The 21,337-nt window shown below is 35.1% G+C and overlaps 1 protein-coding gene across 6 annotated transcripts in view; it reads right to left on the bottom strand.

Annotated features, from left to right (window-relative positions):
• Nucleotides 1-21,337, bottom strand: part of RABGAP1L (RAB GTPase activating protein 1 like) — a 685,104-nt gene that overhangs the window by 514,745 nt on the left and 149,022 nt on the right. For all 6 annotated transcript variants that reach the window (XM_073216782.1, XM_073216783.1, XM_037013728.2 and 3 more), the window contains one exon: nt 12,358-12,451. In XM_073216782.1, the coding sequence (XP_073072883.1) occupies nt 12,358-12,451 (94 nt within the window). The remainder of the gene's footprint in view (nt 1-12,357; nt 12,452-21,337) is intronic.

The raw sequence follows: 21,337 nt of genomic DNA, 5'->3' as shown, positions 1-21,337 counted from the left end.
TACCACTAACTCCAAAGGATAGATCTACCAGACAGAAAATAAGTAAGGACACAGAGGCACTGAACAACACACTAGAACAGATGGACCTAATAGACATCTACAGAAATCTACATCCAAAAGCAACAGGATACACATTCTTCTCAAGTGCACATGGAACATTCTCCAGAATAGACCACATAGTAGGCCGCAAAAAGAGCCTCAGTAAATTCAAAAAGATTGAAATCCTACCAAACAACTTTTCAGACCACAAAGGTATAAAACTAGAAATGAAGTGTACCAAGAAAACAAAAAGGCTCACAAACACATGGAGGCTTAACAACATGCTCCTAAATAATCAGTGGATCAACAAACAAATTAAAATAGAGATCAAGGAATATATGGAAACAAAGGACAACAATACAAAGCCCCAACTTCTGTGGGACACAGCAAAAGCAGTCTTAAGAGGAAAGTATACAGCAATCCAGACATAGTTAAAGAAGGAAGAACAATCCCAAATGAATAGTCTAACGTCACAATTATCAAAATTGGAAAAAGAACAAATGAGGCCTAAAGTCAGCAGAAAGAGGGACATAATAAAGATCAGAGAAGAAACAAACAAAATTGAGAAGAATAAAATAGAAAAAAATCAATGAAACCAAGAGCTGGTTCTTTGAGAAAATAAACAAAATAGATAAGCTCTAGCCAGACTTATTAAGAGAAAAAGAGAGTCTACACACATCAACAGAATCAGAAACGAGAAAGGAAAAATCACGACAGACTCCACGGAAATACAGAGAATTATTAGAGACTACTATGAAAACCTATATGCTAACAAGCTGGAAAACCTAGAAGAAATGGACAACTTTCTAGAAAAATACAACCTTCCAAGACTGACCAAGGAAGAAATACAAAAATTAAACAAACCAATTACGAGTAAAGAAATTGAAGCGGTAATCAAAAAACTACCCAAGAACAAAACCCCCGGGCCAGATGGATTTACCTCGGAATTTTATCAGACATACAGAGAAGACATAATACCCATTCTCCTTAAAGTTTTCCAAAAAATAGAAGAGGAGGGAATACTCCCAAACTCTTTCTATGAAGCCAACATCACCCTAATACCAAACACCAGGCAAAGACCACAACAAAAAAGAAAACTACAGACCAATATCCCTGATGAATGTAGATGCAAAAATACTCAACAAAATATTTGCAAACCAAATTCAAAACTATATCAAAAGGATCATACACCACGACCAAGTGGGATTCATCCCAGGGATGCAAGGATGGTACAACATTCGAAAATCCATCAACATCATCCTCCAAGTCAACAAAAAGAAGGACAAAAACCACATGATCATCTCCACAGATGCTGAAAAAGCATTCGACAAAATTCAACATCCATTCATGAGAAAAACTCTCAGTAAAATGGGTATAGAGGCTAAGTACCTCAACATAATAAAGGCCATATATGATAAACCCACAGCTAACATCATATTGAACAGCGAGAAGCTGAAAGCTTTTCCTCTGAGATCGGGAACAAGACAGGGATGCCCACTCTCCCCACTGTTATTCAACATAGTACTGGAGGTCCTAGCCATGGCAATTAGACAAAGGAAAGAAATACAAGGAATCCAAATTGGTAAAGAAGAAGTTAAACTGTCACTATTTGCAGATGACATGATATTGTACATAAAAAACCCTAAAGACTCCACTTCAAAACTACTAGAACTGATATCAGAATACAGCAAAGTTGCAGGATACAAAATTAACACACAGAAATCTATGGCTTTCCTATACACTAACAATGAACCAACAGAAAGAGAAATTAGAAAAACAATTCCATTCACAATTGCATCAAAAAGAATAAAATACCTAGGAATAAACCTAACCAAGGAAGTAAAAGACCTATACCCTGAAAACTATAAGACACTCTTAAGAGAAATTAAAGAGGACACTAACAAATGGAAACTCATTCCATCCTCTTGGCTAGGAAGAATTAATATTGTCAAAATGGCCATCCTGCCCAAAGCAATATACAGATTTGATGCAATCCCTATCAAATTACCAACAACATTCTTCAATGAACTGGAACAAATAGTTCAAAAATTCATGTGGAACCACGTAAGACCCTGAATAGCCAAAGCAATCTTAAGAAGAAAGAATAAAGTGGGGAGGATCTCACACCCCAACTTCAAGCCATAGTAATCAAGACAATTTGGTACTGGCACAAGAACAGAGCCACAGACCACTCGAACAGAATAGAGACTTCAGACATTAACCCAAACATATATGGTCAATTAATATACGATATAGGAGCCATGGACATACAATGGGAAATGAGAGTCTCTTCAAGAGATGGTGCTGGCAAAACTGGAGAACTACATGTAAGAGAATGAAACTGGATCACAGTCTAACTGCATACACAAAAGTAAATTTGAAATGGATCAAAGACCTGAATGTAAGTCATGAAACCATAAAACTCTCCAAAAAAAACATAGGCAAAAATCTCTTGGACATAAACATGAGTGACTTCTTCATGAACATATCTCCCTGGGCAAGGAAAACAAAAGCAAAAATGAACAAGTGGGACTACATCAAGCTGAAAAGCTTCTGTACAGCAAAGGACACTATCAATAGAACAAAAAGGTACCCTACAGTATGGGAGAATATATTCATAAGTGACAGATCTGAGAAAGGGTTGACATCCAAAATATATAAAGAGCTCATGCACCTCAACAAACAAAAAGCTAATAATCCAATTAAAAATGGGCAGAGGAGCTGAACAGACAGTTCTCCACAGAAGAAATTCAGATGGCCAACGGACACATGAAAAGGTGCTCCACATTGCTTGTCATCAGAGAAATGCAAATTAAAACCACAATGAGATATCACCTCACACCAGTAAGGAAGGCTACAATCCAAAAGACAAACAATAACAAATGCTGGTGAGGTTGTGGAGAAAGGGGAACCTTCTTACACTGCTGGTGGGAATGTAAATTAGTTCAACCATTGTGGAAAGCAGTATGGAGGTTCCTCAAAAAGCTCAAAATAGACATACCATTTAACCTAGGAATTCCACATCTAGGAATTTACCCCAAGAATGCATCAGCCCAGTTTGAAAAAGACAGATGCATCCCTATGTTTATCGCAGCACTATTTACAATAGCCAAGAAATGGAAGCAAGCTAAGTGTCCATCAGTAGATGAATGGATAAAGAAGATGTGGTACATATACACAATGGAATATTACTCAGCCATAAGAAGAAAACAAATCCTACCATTTGCAACAACATGGATGGAGCTAGAGGGTATTATGCTCAGTGAAATAAGCCAAGTGGAGAAAGACAAATACCAAATGATTTCACTCATATGTGGAGTATAAGAACAAAGAAAAACTGAAGGAACAAAACAGCAGCAGACTCACAGAACCCAAGAATGGACTAACAGTTACCAAAGGGAAAAGGACTGGGGACAATGGGAGGGTAGGGAAGGATAAGGGCGGGGAAGAAGAAAGGGGGTATTACGATTAGCATGTATAATGTGGGTGGGGGGAATGGGGAGGGCTGTGGAACACAGAGAAGACAAGTAGTGATTCTACAACATCTTACTACGCTGATGGACAGTGACTGTAATGGGGTTTGTGTGGGGGACTTGGTGAAGGGGGGACCCTAGTAAACATAATGTTCTTCATGTAATTGTAGATTAATTATAAGAAAAGAAAAAAATATTGTATATCAATGATACCTTAATAAAAAAAAAGTCATGTAAGGTCCTATCTAGTAGCCCTAAGACTCACTGACAGCTTCTAAATTTAAATTAGACTACTGTTTAAGAAAAGATATTACAAGAGCAAATATAAAAATTTTGCCAATCCTTGTGTAATGGGTATAAACTTCTCTCCATTAGGCAAAGTTTACCCTTTTCATATGAACTGTGATGACACAGCTGCAATAATGAGACAAATAAAACAAAAATACTTGGCACACTGTAAAAGATCCAGTAAATTTTTTAAAAATCTAAAAACCAGTTATCTCAGTTCTTTAAAATTGTTCCCTCTGATTCTTTCAATTTCTTAAAGTCCACTAATAAAAATGTAACTTGGGAAAATGTTTTATTTCTGAAAAAATATACACACTGAATTACAACTGAGAAACTGATCAACTCTATGTACCTCAGAAATTTTTCTCCATTTGGAACCTCCTCTCCATAATAATTAAAGCCTGTAAGCTTGGTATACACAATTACCTAACTAGTTTTTCTATTAACAGTTTCTTCCTTCTCCAAAGTTACCCTGCTAAATACTAAAAGCATCATAGCAATTTCAGCTTAGAAGTATTTGTTGAGACTGTGTCATGCTGATAACACTGAAGTTCAATGGTGGGCACATGAGGTTTTATTGTATTTTTTCCCCTACTTTTGTGTACATATGAAATTTTCAATTGGCTCTTCAGTGCTTACAAAAGCATTCATCTATCATATCACAATTATCTATTTAAATGTCTACATGCCTCCACAGGATGGTAAATTCCTTGGGGATTGGAATTATCTCCTGTTCATCTATAAATCAGCACTGTCTAGTACAGTTCCTAAGAGATGATTTTTTAAGTTGGATGAAACACTCTTGAAATGGTCAAGAAATGTGAAATTGCCTCAGTATTTCAGTTATTTTGTTAAAATGGTCTGTTATTAGTACACGTTCTTACCCTTCTTATGAACCTCAAAGTTAGGAACTGTGTCTTATCTACATATCTCCTAGAGCTTCAAAAATGCATACTGAACTAAGTTATAAACATTCCGTGTTATCAACAGAATGAAGTCTCAATTTGCAGTTTATTTAGTCATCAAAGTATTTTGTTTTCTTACCCACCATACTGCCATTATCATGATCTCTCTTTAAACTCATACTAGAAGTCTGGGAAGGGAATCAATTCTCATAATTTATTCTCTCTTACTAAAACTTCTACATGCTCCTATAAAAACCAATCCAGCAACTTAGCCATATTACAGAACTGGCAGACTGTCCAACTGGTCAAAAAAGTTCTAGCTCTGAAACCAAACTGTCTGGATTCAAATCCTGGCCATGTGAATTACTTACTATGTGATCATGGGCAAATTACTTATTGCCTATGGTATCTTGAGCAAGTTACCTATTTGCTACCACTGTTACATATTTTTATACTAGCTACCTAACATAGCTGTGCCTCCTCTCTAAAATTAAAATAATAACAGTCCTTACCTCAGAGGGTTGTTGGGGGGACTAAATTAACTAAGGCACCCAAAGGGCTTAGAACAGCACCTGCTATGTAGTAAGTGCACCTGAGTCAGTTGTTACTTTTGTAGCCAGGTGTACCTTTCCTCCTGTTCCAATGAACTCTCTGTGCTCCTAAATACCACTCCTCTCAGTCAACAAGTCCATCTCTTCCTGCCTATTCATCGAGTTCTGTGGCAACTGTGACCTCTTCCTCTGGCAGTTATCAAATTTTCTCATTTCCAACTTACAAACATAGTATGTTGGTCATCTTAATTTTTAGAATAACCTCTTAACTCACATTCACTTAATGTATCCCTATTTCTTATCACCCCTTTATAGCAAAACTACTCTGAAGAGCTTTCTACATCTGCTGATTACCTTTGCTCTTAGATACATACAGTCCAATGGACCTTTCATTCCTACCTCTTTATTATGAGGTTCTTGTTAGGGTCACCAGTGACATCCAAATTGCTGGGTTCAGTGAAATTCTCAAGACTTGCTCTGAACCTGACCTATCAGCAATCGATCACTCCCTCCTTCTTGACAGACTTAGTTCACTTGATTTTTATATTGGTTCTCCTCCTACTACCCTACTGGTTGTGCTTTCTTGGGCTCCTTTGCACAATCCTCATCTTTGCAACCTCCAAATACTGGAGTAGTCAAGGGCTCAGTCCCTGGATGACTTCTCTATCTACATTCACTCCCTAAACAATCTCATCCACTCTAATAGCTTTTAAAACCATCTATACACAATGGATCCCAAAATCATATTTCTATCCCTACTTTCCCCTTGAACTCCATCTTTTATGTAACTAATGGGCCCATTTACTTGGATGTCTAAAAGGCATCTCAACATCTCCAAAATCTTGATTTTATTCTCCAAAGCTGTTCTTCTGTCATGTTTTTATCTTTCAAGGTTAAGAAAAGGAAGGTCTCCTACTTGTTTAAGCCAAAAACTTTGGCACCATCGGTTAGTTATTTCTTTTTCTCAGGCCACACAGAAAACACACCTAAATCTATCAGCTCTCTCTCAAAATATATCCAGAATCTGATCACACGTCACCTTCGGCTATCAGCTTGGTGTAAAACAAAATCATCTCTCTCATGGATTATTTGCAATAGTTTTTAAATTATTCTGTCTGCTTTTATCTGTGCTCTTGTGAATTATTTTTCACTTTGAAGCCAGAATGATGCTTTTAAAAATGTTTAATTCAAAACACCTCACCAGAGCATGACATGATGAAGACACAAAGTGGTCAAGTAACTATTCTAACACAAATTAATCTACTTATAATCTAACAAGAAATATAACTTACATTCAGTTTTAAATTACATCAGTATAATCAAGTACCAAAATATACGTATATAAAATGTTCATAGAATCAAAGGGATAGAAATCTGTAAAAGGCAGGATTTTTCATTCATAGATACTTTCAATAATCTGTTGAGCACCTACAATATTCCAGGCACTGTGACAAGTGTCTGTAAGACAACAGTAACTTTGAAGAGGTCATTTGCTTTTGACTTAACTTTGAAGGGTTAGAATAGAAAAATTAGTTCAAGATAGTGTTCCTATATAAATTAAATACTAAAAATCATAGCAAAGAGAGAGGAATGAGTATGCTAAGGATAATGAAGGCACTAACCTGAGAGGAGAAAAGGGTACACTTCAAATAGCTAATCTCCATATAAGCCATATATGTCATTCTTGATTTTTTTCCTTTTTATTTTCAATTTCTTCTTTCTTTATTTACATTTTTTTTTTAGTTCTGACATGTTCTGTCTACCACACAATATAAAATAAGTGTTTCTTTCCCCCTTCTTTTCTCATTTTTTGATGTAGTGGTAGCATTTTGTTCTTTAGCAACTACAATGCTCAGAGTTAACACTCTCGGCTTTTTTTTTTTTTTGCCATATACTTAAGGTAAAATTTATGCAGTGTACATTTCACCCTTTTTAGCATACAGTTCTGTGAGTTTTGACCAATTCATAGAGTTGTGTGACCCCACTATAACCAAGATATAGAAGAAAAATCTCCTATATCCTTTTGTAGTCAATGTCACCTGACACCTTAGACGTCAGCAACCACTGATACACTTTCTATCATGATAGTTTCAGTTTTCTACAATTTTATATAAATGGAATTAGACAGTATTAGGACATTTGAATCTGACATATTCACTTAACATAATGTTTTTGAGATCCACCATGTTGTATAATAGTTCATTCTTTTAATTGCTCAGTAGTATTCCACTGAATGGCTATACCACAGTTGGTTGACTATCAGAGAGCATCTGGATTATTTTTACTGTGGTGTGATAAAGAACAAAGCTGTTGTACACATTCATGTACAGGTTTTTATTTCACTTGGGCAAATACATGAGAGTGGAATTGGAATTGCTAGAAGTATGTATTCAACTTTATGAGAAAATGCCAAACTATTTTTCAAAACACTTGCACCATTTTGCATTTCCACCAGCAACAAATAAGAGCTGAGTTCCTGTGCACCGTTGTCAACCCTCAGTAGTATTAGGGTTTCTTTGTTGTTGTTTCTGATTTTTGCTTTAGCTGTTTGAATATGTTTAGTGAGATAGTAGTAACTTGTTGTGGATTTAATTGGCATTTCTCTAATGACTAATGTTGTTGAGTATCTTTTCATTGGTTTATTTGTAATCCAAAATATTTTCTTCAGTGAAGTGTCTGTTCATCCTTTGCTTATTTTTAAATGGGGTTGTTGACTTTTTAGTATTGAGTTTTCAGAATTTTTTAAATATTCTGAATGCAAGTCTTTTATCAGATGAGTTTTGCAAACATTCTCTTTCAGTGTGTAGCTTTTCATTCTTTTACCTTATCTTTTGAAGAGCAAAAGTTCTAAGTTCTGAGGAAGTCCAAATGCATCAATTTTTCCTTTTACGTATCATTCCTTTGGTGTCACACCTAAGAAATCTCTGCCTAATCAAAGGTCACAAAGATTTCCCATGTTTTCTTCTATTACTTTTATAATTTTGGCACTTATGTTTAAGTCCAAGATCCACTGTGAGTTACTTTTCAATATGGGGCAAGGTGTAGCTCAAGCTTCTTTTTATTTATTTTTTATCTTTTTCATATAGATACCTGAAAGGACTATCCTCTCTCCACTGAATTTCAATTGCACCTTTAAAATCAATAGACCATATATTTGTGGGTCTATTTCTTTTTGTATATAATTTTGTTGAGACATAATTCACATATCATATAATTCACCCATTCAAAGTGTACAACTCAGGGGTCCTAATATATTCACAAGTTGTGTAGTCATTACCACAATCAATTTCAGAACTTCCATCACCCCAAAAAGAAACCCTGTACCCATTAGCAATCATTTCCCATTTCCCCTAACCCCAGTTCTGGACAACTAATCTACTTCCTATCTCTAAAAATTTGCCTGTTCTAGACACTTCATATAAATGGATTCATATAATTGGTCTTTTCTGACTTGCTTTTCTTAAATAGATTAATGTTTACAAGGGTTATGCATGTTATAGATGTACCAGCACTTCACCTTTTATAGCTAATAATCCATTTATGGATACAACACATTTTATTTATCCATTCATCACTTCATGGTCATTTGTGTTGGTGTTGGCTCCACTTTTTGGCTATTATGAATAATGATACTATGAACATTAGTGTACAAACTTTTGTGTGTACATATGCTTTCATTTCTCTTAGGTATATAACTAGAAGTAGATTTCAATTTCATATTGGAATTCTATTTAACCTTTTGAGGAACTGCCACAATGTTTTCCAAAGTGGCTGCACCATTTTACATTCCCATTAGCAGAGTGAGAGGATTTCAGTTTCTCTACATCCTTGCCAATACTCATTATTTTTTTTTTATAATACGCATCTTAGTGGATGTGGTATCTCATTGTGGTTTTGATTTGCATTTCTCTGATGACAAATGATATTGAGTACCTTTTCATGTGTTAGCTGGCCATTTACATTATCTTCTTTGAAGAAACATCTATTTAGTTGACTCTATTTCTGAATTCTCTATTCTCACAGGCCTTTGTTTCTTATTATCAATAATGTCTTATTTACTGTAGCTTTATGGTAATCCCTGAAATCAGGTAGTGTAAGTCTCCCAAGTTCATTTCCAATATTGTTTTCTACTCTAGTTACTTTGTCTTTCTATATAAATTTTAGAGTCAGCTTGTCAGTTGCTACCAAAAAAAAACATCTGCTAGGATTTTTATTGAAATTGCTGTGATTCTATACTTACAGTATGGGGAGAATTTAAATCTTAACAATAGTGAGTCTTTCATTCCATGAACATGGTATATTTCTCCATTTATTTAGGTCTTCTTTGATTTCCTTCATTACTATTTTCTAGTTTTTCAATGTACAGATCCAGGATATAATATGTACAATTTCTACCTAAATATTTCAATTTTTGTCTTGTCCATTTGTATGTTTTTAAATTTTTTTCCAATTTTTCATTGCTAGCATATAGAAATAAGATTGATTTTCACATATTTACTTTGTATCCTACAACCTGGCAAAAACTCACTTAATTTCCAGATTTAGTTCAGCCAATGAATAATGATGTATGATTGAAAAGTAGAAGGAAAAAAATTTAATTACCAACAGTAGCTATACCACAACTCCTGAGAAATATTAAAAGCAGTCAGGCTTTCTATGAAGTACTAATCTCTTTACAAAGACCAATCATATAGTGTTCTCTCATCAGCTCAAAGGTCTGGTATTTCTTCAGAAGTGAAGAACTAACCAAATGATCCCTCCTTGTTAGATCTCTCTAAACTGTAGCTGTTCTGAGCACCTTCAGAAGCCTTAGTAATCAATTGTGCAGCCCTCTAATTTAGAGGTCTGTGCACCAAGAACTCACAAGAGCTTCACTGAGTTCTTGGATTCCAGTAACAATATTTTTTCCATTTCTTTCCTCTAGTCCTAGAGGTTACAGCTGCTTCCTACTATTTGGATTATTTCAATGTCCCCTGTCTTTCAGCCTTCCCACACACTATAAACCCATCACCTGCGTTAATACCCTTCTGATGGAAACGCCTAGCATGGCTTCTATTTTCCAGCCTGGATTCTGACTAACAATCTTCTTCCTCTGATGAGCACCCCTTTCCCACTCCCAACCCCTAACTGTCCTATAATATTCTATTAACTAATGAAAAAGATTCTCACCTTGACCAAACTACTCAGGCACCCTCTACTTTCTTCTCTAATAGGCCCGGACTCCTAAGTTTTTACCTCTGCAGTGTCCAATTTTGGCAAGAGTCCTATTGAGTTGGTTTAGCTAGCATCCCCCATCCTCAATATCTGAACACCCTCAATTTCTAATTGAGTTCCTCATCTTTCACCATCACCAGCTGATGTCTGATTATCCTAATCTGCCATCAGCAAGAATCCATGTTAGGTGAGTTTAGCTAGGATCCCCCCATAATCTCTCATGTTACCTCTCAGTAATTTTCCATCCACTGACCTCCACCCTGCCTCTTGGCTATAAAATCCCATTTTGCTTTGCTGTATATCTAGAGTTGAGCCCAATCTCTCTCCCTACTGCAAAACCCCAATTCAGTGGTCTGTATACCCATCATAATAGTCCTCCCTTGAATAAAGTCTTCTTTACCATCTTTAACAAATGTCATGACTAATTATGCTTTAACACTAACTCAGGGCCATCTAAAATGGAAATTGTTCTTCTTAAAATAAAAGGACCAGTAACACTAAATGAAACCAGTAAAAATGAGATAAATCTAGATAGGTGAACAGGTAACAATACTCACAGGAATCATTCAGCTTCTAGATATAGTGTAGGGAAAAATGTGAAAGATTCTTGATATGGGCTAAAAGGATTACTGAACAACCTTTCAATGAAAACTGGAGCTTCTGGGAATTACCTGATACCATAGGGGTGTGTGCCCTTGTCTTTGACTAAGCTAATTCTAACAGATAGAAGATGAGGTATAGAAAACTATTAATAATGCAAAATATTTTTGTCCCTAGCTATGCAAATGATCCTATTTCTTGGCAATGCAAATGAGTTGCAGGAAAAGAATACAAATCTCTAAATCAAATTCTCATTTTGATTGGTTCTAATATCTTACTTTAATATCCATTAATTTATGAGTTTAACTCTCTGAGATGTGTTCATTTTATATTTATATGTATAAGATAAAATTAAATTTTCTTTGTTTAATAAAGGGGAGGCAGCTGGCCCTCCATTCCTCCTACGGTATCTCCATAAATATAAGCTGAACACTTTGGTTAGGAATTTAATAAACCTAGTCTCCAGATTTTACAAGAGAAGTCATGAGCCTTCTAACATGGAACTATAAATGTGTATCTCCTAAATTAACTCAGGAGTCTCTCAATATATGTACTGGAGATTATCATAAGGAGTATTTATCTGTCTCTTAAGAAGATAAAAAGAAGTTTTAATTGTTCATTCACCTACTTTACTGTATAAAATCTGTGAAACTCTGCCCAGACTCTGTTATTATTCCTGGATTACCTGCATGCATGGTATTTGGTATACATACTTAATAATATATTGTGTTTTCTAAATGTCTATACTGGTACAGCTGAGTTTCTTTGTTGGCAAGATTTTAAAATTTTACTAACATATAATAGTCATGACTATCTTTATTAAAACTTACTTATATATAAACAGAGTACCATTTTTTGTAGTTCCAGATAAAATATCCCAAAATATAAAATAATAGTTTTTAGAAAGAATATAACCGGCTGAGTTATAGCTTATAATAAGTGGTGAAATGAATAAATCTAAGCTCTACAGACCCTTTTAATAGACTTACTAGAGAAAGGAAATGTGATACTTTAACAATAGACATATACATGTACTGGTAATGATGCAGAAAATTGACTACTCTGAGCAAAATCATGTCTGAGTAAAATAATAAGGTAAATGTATCTCCCAAAGATAAGTTGTGGAAGACCTAGCCAAACACAGAGTATCTATGAACTATTTTTAACTTTCATGTTTTAAAGTATTAACATATTATTATAAAGATATATAAACACAAAGATTTTAATGAAACAAATTAATCAACTATATAAATACATAGTTTTTCAATAAGAAAAATAAATTTTTACCATCTTCCTAGCAGTTCTCCCCAGGAATACAGGATTTTCTCAGGACAATCCTTAGATACATCTCCTGTTCCACTTGAGAGTTCATTATCACTCTCTGCAGGAGAAATATAAAAACATATGTTATATTTGATATTTATATATTATAGAACCAGAAACATGACTATATATCTAATAAAAAGCAATACCTCTGCTTATATTACACCCACTGCAACAAAAACTTCATTAACAATTTATTTTTAATGCTAGATATTTTCATAGTATAAACTTATGAAAATTCTTACCCATGATTTACAAACTATGAAATTGAAAATCAATAGCTTTATCTAAATTGAGTAAAATTGTAAAACTAATGGTAACACAAATTAGAAATGGTAACAAAATGGTAGCACAATTAAAAATTCCTAAATGAGGCTCTACTCACCAGATTAATATTCTCAGCATTATTATTTTATTAGTGAGCCAACAAGTACAAAAATTGAGTCAGATTTTATGTATACATACACATATGTAAACATATAATATGTAAATGATACACACAACTAGAAATCTTTAAAACAAAATTGAGGTTTTAAGGATATATTCATAAGCACAAGATATTTTTGACTAAAGGAAAGATGAAACTATTTGGCCTTTTAAAATGACAACTTCATAAAACATCCCAAAATGTATAATAATAACTTTAGAAGGAATAAAATATGATGAGTTACAGTTTACAATCAGTGATGAAAATGAGTAATTCTGAACTATAAATCTTTTAAGTGGTAACAGAGTTGATAGAGACAGGAAATGCAATATGCACAATTTATTTTATTTATATAGCAAAGCCTTTGACACAATACTACACAGAAAAGGCTAGAGAAGTATTGTCTGTGTGATAAAATGAGCTAGATAAAAATTGGTGGATAGTAAGTAGGAAGGTTTAACCAATGCTGTTACAGTACAATACAGTACAGTAAGGACTGGAATTAAGTGAGTCTCACAGGGATCTATGTTAAGAACATTATTACTTAGCATACTACTAATTGAATGATCCAAGTATAAACTAGTTCATATCAGTGGATATATTCAACACCAAAACACAATGTAATAAATAAAGGTTCATTTAGCGATATTAAAAGATTTGGTCATACACATGTAAAAAGATTTTATCCGGTATTCAGCAAAATATAACCAAAGCATAAGCACATACAAAGGCAAATGCTTCAACATCTTTAGGATCATCAATAGATGAATGGACAAAGAAGACATGGTACATATACACAATGGAGTATTACTCAGCCATAAAACAGAAAGAAATCCTGCCATTTGTGACAACATGGATGGACCTAGAGGATATTATGCTCAGGGAATAAGATAGGCAGAGAAAGACAAAACCATATAATTTCACTTACATGTGGAATCTAAAAATAAAGCAAAAAATAGCAGTAGACTCACATACACTGAGAAGTGACTGGTGGTTACCATGTGGGAGGGGTTGGGGTAGGTGAGTAGGGAGACTGAGGGGGATAAAGAGGTACAAAAAAATTCTCAATCATAATATAAGTTGGTCACAGGGATGGTAGTACAGCATGGAGAATATAGCCAATGATTCTGTAACATCTTTCTATGTTGACAGATAATAACTGCACTAGTGGGGGAAGGATTTAATACGGGTAACTGTTGAACTACTGTGTTGTATACTTTAAACCAATATAAGATTGCAAATCTTCAATTAAAAAAAATTATGTGAATTCACATAATCACAGCCAACAGACAAATCTGCAAGTGCATAGGAGTATATGTGAATGTTCATGAATAGATATATCAAAGATTCCTATTTTTATAATTCATAAACTTTTATGTCTAGATAGATACAAATACAATGTAATGCTTCAGGCATTATTAATGTAATTTGCATGATAATAATTTATATCATTTGAGAATGATAATTTGCAGAGACCATTTACACAGACTAAAAATGTATGCATTAAAGTGCGGTGCTTCTGAAGAGAATCCTTTTTTTTCATTCTGGAGAAAATAATGTGCTCTTTTACTTAACTATTTATTCCCCTATGACTCAAGGGAACCTATGACTTGAATGTATTTTCTTGTAGATATTTTAAATAATATACTATAAAAACATATAGTAAATTCAAATTTAATTAAATTAGGAACTATTTAAGAATGCAGCATTTAGACAATTCTCTTCTTGAAATTTTAGTGAGCTTCAAATTCGTATGTTTTTGCCTTTTCTTAAATAAAACATCATCCACCATGTAATTGGAAAATAAAAACTTACATTTAAAAAAAATGAACAAAAGAACAGTAGACTCATAGACAATGAGAAATGACTGGTGGTTACCATTAGGGAGGGGTTCAGGTGGGTCAGTAAAGGGGATAAAGATGCACAAAATCCCAATCATAATAAAAGTTGGTCATGAGGATGAAGTGCAGCATGGAGAATATAGTCAATATTTCTGTAACATCTTCCTATGTTGACAGATAGTAACTGTACTAGTTGGGGTGAGGATTTAATAATGTGTATAACTTGTTAAATCACTGTGTTATATACTTGGAACCAATATTAGATTACATATCAAGTATACTTCAATTTTTAAAAATCTAAAAAATATTTTGGATGACACCAGATAAAGAAGAATTATGGGGGATATTTTATTCACAAACTGAACATTATTCTGGATACTGGGGTAAAGTTCAGGAGGGCAGACACTAACATCACTGCTCTAGAAATATCACACATAAGTAACTCTCAGCTTGGCAGCAAGTTCATCATAAAAATAATAAAAATGAGAGATTTTCAAAAAGCCAAAGCAAATGAAGTAAATTACTAAGTATCAGAGGAATAATATAAACAGAAACAAATGTAGCTTTAATACTAAAATATCCTAAAGAAGTATCCCATATAAACAACTATTCTTATAATACTTAGAATGTTTCATTTAAACGGAGGCACTTTTGAGAGTTCAAGGACACTCTTAAAAGTTACACTGGAAAACAGGTTAAACTTACACTATCTCAAGCAAACTAGGAGTGCTGGTCACTCTCCTTATAAATTAGTACCAGGTACAATATAAGTACTTATAATATACATTGGTATTCAATTAAGTAGGGTCTAAGATGGTCCCACTTTATACTCTATTTTGCTCCACTGTAAATAATAATATGCCAACATTCAAAGTATTTGATGAAGTTTTACATGCTAAGTGGGAGGACAAAATTTAAGAACACAATGAGAAGTTGAAAGAAAAAGGAAACAAACACTATTCGACATCATTATTCTTAATTGTAATAAAAATCATAAAGTACAACTGGTAAGACTCTTTAAGATTCTTATTCTTTTTGGGAAAGGAATCTCTAAGCATGAAACAAAACTAAGATGCCATAGAAAGACTGAGAAATCTGATGAATAATGATATCTAGTGTTGATAAAAGCATGGGGCCACAGGGAAGAAGACTGATGTTTAAATAAGAGCAATCTTTTTTAATTTATTAAGATTCAAAATTAATATACCATTTGATCCAACAACTCCACTTGTAGAAATTTATTCTCCAGAAATACATATCCAAAGAGAAAAACGTAAAAGGATTTTCATCACATCACTTCTTGTAATAGCAAGACATTAAATTAATAGGAATTCATGGTCTAACCATTCAAAAGAATACTACCTACTAGTTTAAAAGAACTGGTAAATCTTCATATGTTAATATGAAAAACACCCAAAATATATTATTTTACTATGAAAAGCAAGAAAGAAAAGAATAATTTTAAGCATGGTTTTATTTTAGTAAATAATACTACTTATATGATTATAAGACTAAAAATAACTGTAAGATTATATACTAAACTATTAATAGCGATTATGTTTTGGCAGCTAACCATCTTATCACATGGTAAACAATAAATATTTAGGGAATGCATCTTTTACTTTTAAGCTTCACATTTCTGTAATATTCTAATATTTTATAATAAGTACATAATTATAAACATGGGGAAAGGATTTTTATCTTTTAAATAATCCCTATTGCTACATGAAACAAAAATCTATTATTGTAAACCCCTACTAATATGCCATAAAATCATCACTGATAGCAACAATGTATTGTGTCTTCCTAACAATCCCCTATTATTTTCCACCACAAAAAGACATCAGAACTGTAAAAACCTAGATTAGCAGAGGACAGCGACAAGGAGAAGGGAAGAAAACAGGTGCCCTCAAGAAAAGAGCCCTGATGAAAACTAAAGCACAAACAACAGCAAGTCAGGGACCAAATACTGATGAAAAATAGGATGTAGCTGAGGCAGATAGGAATCCCAGGATTTTCTGCCTTTTTAATCTATATTCCAGTCAGTATGCACTAAATTTTACAAACAATAACTCATTTTATCCTCTAAACAACCCAATGAGAAAGTCACTACTAGTTCGCCACTTTAAAAAATGAGAAAGTTGAGGCACAGAGATGTTAAGTAACTTGTCCTAGGTTACCCTGCTAATACTGATAGAATTCACTCAGTTTGAATCCCGTCAAATACTACCTTGCCTTATAGTTTTTCCTATCATGTTTTTTTTTAGGAGGCTGTGCTTGGCATTTAATAAGTGCCACTATCCAGTAAATTCTGGGAACCAGAGCCAAGAAAAGCCAAATGCCTTTAAAGCAATATGTCAAAGAAACACTACATTGGGAGCAACAGATTTAATAGAGACGTTTCAGGGGTGTAATTCCCCTTAACGCTCAGGAGAATAAAAATGAAACTGATACTCCAATGACTTCAATAGTGTGGGCCAGATCTTTCTTGCTTGCTTCAGAAACTACTGACCATGAATGTTTTAAGTACTTATTGGCCATCCTACTACACACAGAGAAAGGAACTGAAGGAAAGGAAAGTTTTAACTATACTTTAATAAGACAGAGTCTCTACATAGGATGAAAGAAATAAGAATTAAAATGATACTGGAGACCCAAATGCAGCAAAAATAAATAAATATTGAGGAGGTTAGCAAGTAGAACATGACAAAGGAAAAAAGAAAGAACAGAACCAAGCAGGTATGTAAAAGGGCACCTCAGGAGGTTTTGAAAAAGCAACTGTACCCCATTCTACATAGAAAAAAAAGGGGGGGAACAGATGACAGAAGGCAGGGGATTCCTATTTTCTTGACTAACCTCTAACTGTCCATCAAAATTCAGGTTAGGGGTTATCTCTTTTGGCTGGGCTAAGCACTCCCCCTCTTGGCATATTCTATCACAGCACTTAACACATTATATTACAATTGTCTATTTTCCTCTACATATTCTCCAATCAGACTATCGAATTTTTTGCAATATTTGACTACAGAATATCGTATTCTAACCCAAAAAGGGGTTGATATCCAAAATACATAAAGAGATCATACAACTCAACACCAAAAAACCAATAATCTGATTAAACAATGGGCAGAGGACCTGAACAGACATTTTTCCAAAGACGATGTACATATGGCCAACATCTAGGCACACAACTTCTAGGCACATAAAAAGATGCTCAACATCACTAATCATCAGGGAAATGCAAATCAGTGAGTTATCACCTCATACCTGTCAAATTGGCTATTGCCAAAAGGGCAACAAACAAGTGTAGGTGAGGATGTAGAGGAAAGGGAACCCTCATGAACTTCTGGTGGGAAAATAAATTGACACAGCCACTGTGGTGCAGTTGTAGGTCCAAACTGGCTGGCACAGAAGGACCCTGGACTTAACTGCTTCCACATACACACAAGTCTACACCTACATACAGATAATTCCTCCAGAACACAAACTGAGGGCTGAGCAAACAGCTGCTGCGTAACACAGGAAACGGCAGGAGACACAGAGACACAGTAATGACAGGAACTCCACCCCATAATGCGGCAACCTGCAGTAGCCAAGGGTATCACCAAGGGACCCAGCACAGACTTGCCTGACCTGGAGTACAGGAAAAAAAAAAAAAAGCCATGGTTTAAAAGGCAACTAGACTAAAAGTGAAGGAAGCCAATTTACTAAAGCATTGACTGAAAGTTGAAGGAACTACTAGGACTCTCTCCAGGACCAGAAGTGCTGGCCAACACCATCGCTTATGTCCCCACAACACACTGATAGCACAGAGGGGAGGAAGGTACAGACATCCACCTCAGTGAGCCTCAGGCCCCTCATCCACACCAGCTCCAGCCACCTACAAGGTGACCTCCATACCAAAACCCCAGTTGGTGTAGCCACTATGAAAGAGTATAGAGGCTTCACAAAAGATCCCAAACAGCCAAAGCAATCCTGGGAAAGAAGAACAAAGCTAAGGGTAGTATGTTCCCTGACTTCAAGCTCTACTACAGAACTACAGTAATCAGAACAGTATGGTACTGATGCAAGAACAAACCCATAGATCAATGAAACAGAATAGAAAACCTAGACATAAACCCGCACATATATGGTCAATTTATATATGATAAAGGAGCCATGAATATACAATGGGGAAAAGACAGACTCTTCAATAACTGGTGTTGTGAAAACTAGACAGCTACATGTAAGAGAATGAAACTGGATTACAGTCTAACCCATACAAAAGTAAATTCAAAATGGATCAAAGACCTGAATGTAAGACATGAAAACATAAAACTCTTAGAAGAAAATACAGACAAAAATCTCTTGAACATAAGCATGAAAATTTTTTCCTGGATACACCTTCTCCGGCAAGGGAAATAAAATAAAAAGTGAACAGGGGCAACTATATCACATCAAAAAGCTTCCAAATAGCAAAGGATACCATCAACAGAACAAAAAGGCAACCTACATTATGGGAGAATATATTCATAAATGACTTATCTGATAAGGGGTTAACATTCAAAATGTATAAAGAACTCATATCCCTTAACATCAAAAAAATGAGTAACTCAATTAAAAAATGGGTGGAGGACCTGAACAGACATTTTTCCAAAGAAGAAATACAGATGGCCCACAGGCACATGAAAATATGCTACACATAGTTAATCATCATGGAAATGCAAATCAAAACCACAATAAGATATCACCTCATGCTAGTCAGAATGGCCACTATCCAAAAGAAAAGAAAGAATAAGTGTTGATGAAGATGTAAAGAAAAGGGAATACTCCTACATTGTTGGTGGGGATGTCAATTGGTGCAGCCACACTGGAAAGCAGTATGAAGAGTTCTCAAAAAATTAAAAATGGAAATACCATACAACCCAATTCCACTTCTAGGAATTTACCCAAAGAAAACACAATTCCCTGATTTGAAAAGACATATTCACCTTTATGTTTATTGCTGCGTTATTTACAACAGCCAAGTTATGGAAGCAACTTGGTGTCCATAACAGATGAATGGATAAAAAAGATGTGGTACATATACACAATGGAATATTACTCAACTATAAAAAAGAATGAATCCTTGCCATTTGCAACAACATGGATAGACGTAGATGGTATTAAGTGAAATAAGTCAGAGAAAGACAAATACCACATGATTTTACTTATATCTGGAATTTAAAAAAATAAATGAACAAACAAAACAAATAGTTTCATGAATATAAAGAACACTTAGTGGGTGGATGTTGGGGATGGGCAAAATAGGTGAAGGGGATAAAGATGTACAAACTTTCAATTATAAAAAAAAATAAGTCACAGAGATAAAAAGTACAGCATAGGAGATACAGTCAATGATACTGTAATAACTTGGAATAGTGACAGACAACAATTACATTTTATCATGGTGAGCATTTCATAATGCATATAATTTTTGAAACATTATGTTATACAGTTGAAGCCAATATAATATTGCATATCAACTACACTTCAATTTTTTTAGAAAAACACTATGAAGTTTCCTCAAATAATTAAAAATAGGACTACTATATGATCCAGTAATTCCACTCTGGGTATTTTTTTGAAGAAAATGAAAACACTAATTCAAAGAGATTTATGCACCCCTCTGTTTATTGCAGCATTATTTACAATAGCCAAGATATGGAAGCAAACTAAATGTCCATCAATAAATGAATGGATAAAGATGTCATACATATACGTGTGTATGTATATACCACAAACACACATATACACACATACTGTGGGGAAGTTAGGGTTGCTATGGCCACAATCCTCAGTGAACTTAAACCACCTGATGATGTAACTGGCCTGATGCTAGGCTACCACTTCCACAGCTTTAGGCAATAAGCTATTATTGACTCAATATAAAGAGCTCTGCCCAGTGCTCTGCGTGTGACATGGCAGCATGGCTACAAGGCTACAGGAGAGCAGAGCAGAGGGTGGAGTGGTGGCAGCGCTGAGGACAGAGGCCTAGAGGATGGCTGTGTGGGACACCTGTCCAGGCAGAGAGGCCCAGAGGATGGCCGTGTGTACAGAGAGGCCCAGAGGATGGCTGTGTGGGCTGAGAGGCCCAGGGACAGCTGTGTAGGCAGAGGGGCCCAGAGGCAGAGAGTGACTTGCTGCATGAAAACTCACTCTGAGTGAACGCGATTTTAGTGACTGACCTGCCATTGTGGAAATAAAGTTGGGTATAACCCTTTCACCCCAAGAACATTCTACTGTCATTTTCTCTGGTCACACTGAATCCATAGTGAACTTGCCGGGGGCTGAAACCTGTTGGCAAGACAATTAGCAAAGTTGGCAGGGTTCATTGTTGACCAAGGAAAAAGACAGGCTGCCCTTATGGGAGGGGTGCTTCAGCAGGTTGTCCCTGTGAATGGGGAAGACAGTGGATTGTCTCCCAGTGGGTATGTGGTCTGAGGTGGCTTGCCTCCTAGAGGACTGGGCCCCACCCCAGGACTGGAGGTAAGCGGAGGTGATACCTGCACAGTAAGGATAGCTCTTGGTATAGTAAGTAGGTCTTTTAAGAGACAGAGTGCCCATGAGGCAGTGGGGACTGTGGGTTCGCTGCTTCTCACAGTATTAAAAAAGTCTACAGAAGAGAAGGACATGCTCCTGAAAAAGACCCAAGAAA

This window comes from Manis javanica, chromosome 11 (assembly GCF_040802235.1).
Source record: "Manis javanica isolate MJ-LG chromosome 11, MJ_LKY, whole genome shotgun sequence".
Lineage (NCBI taxonomy): Eukaryota > Metazoa > Chordata > Mammalia > Pholidota > Manidae > Manis > Manis javanica.
This window is presented reverse-complemented; position numbering and strand designations above follow the sequence as displayed.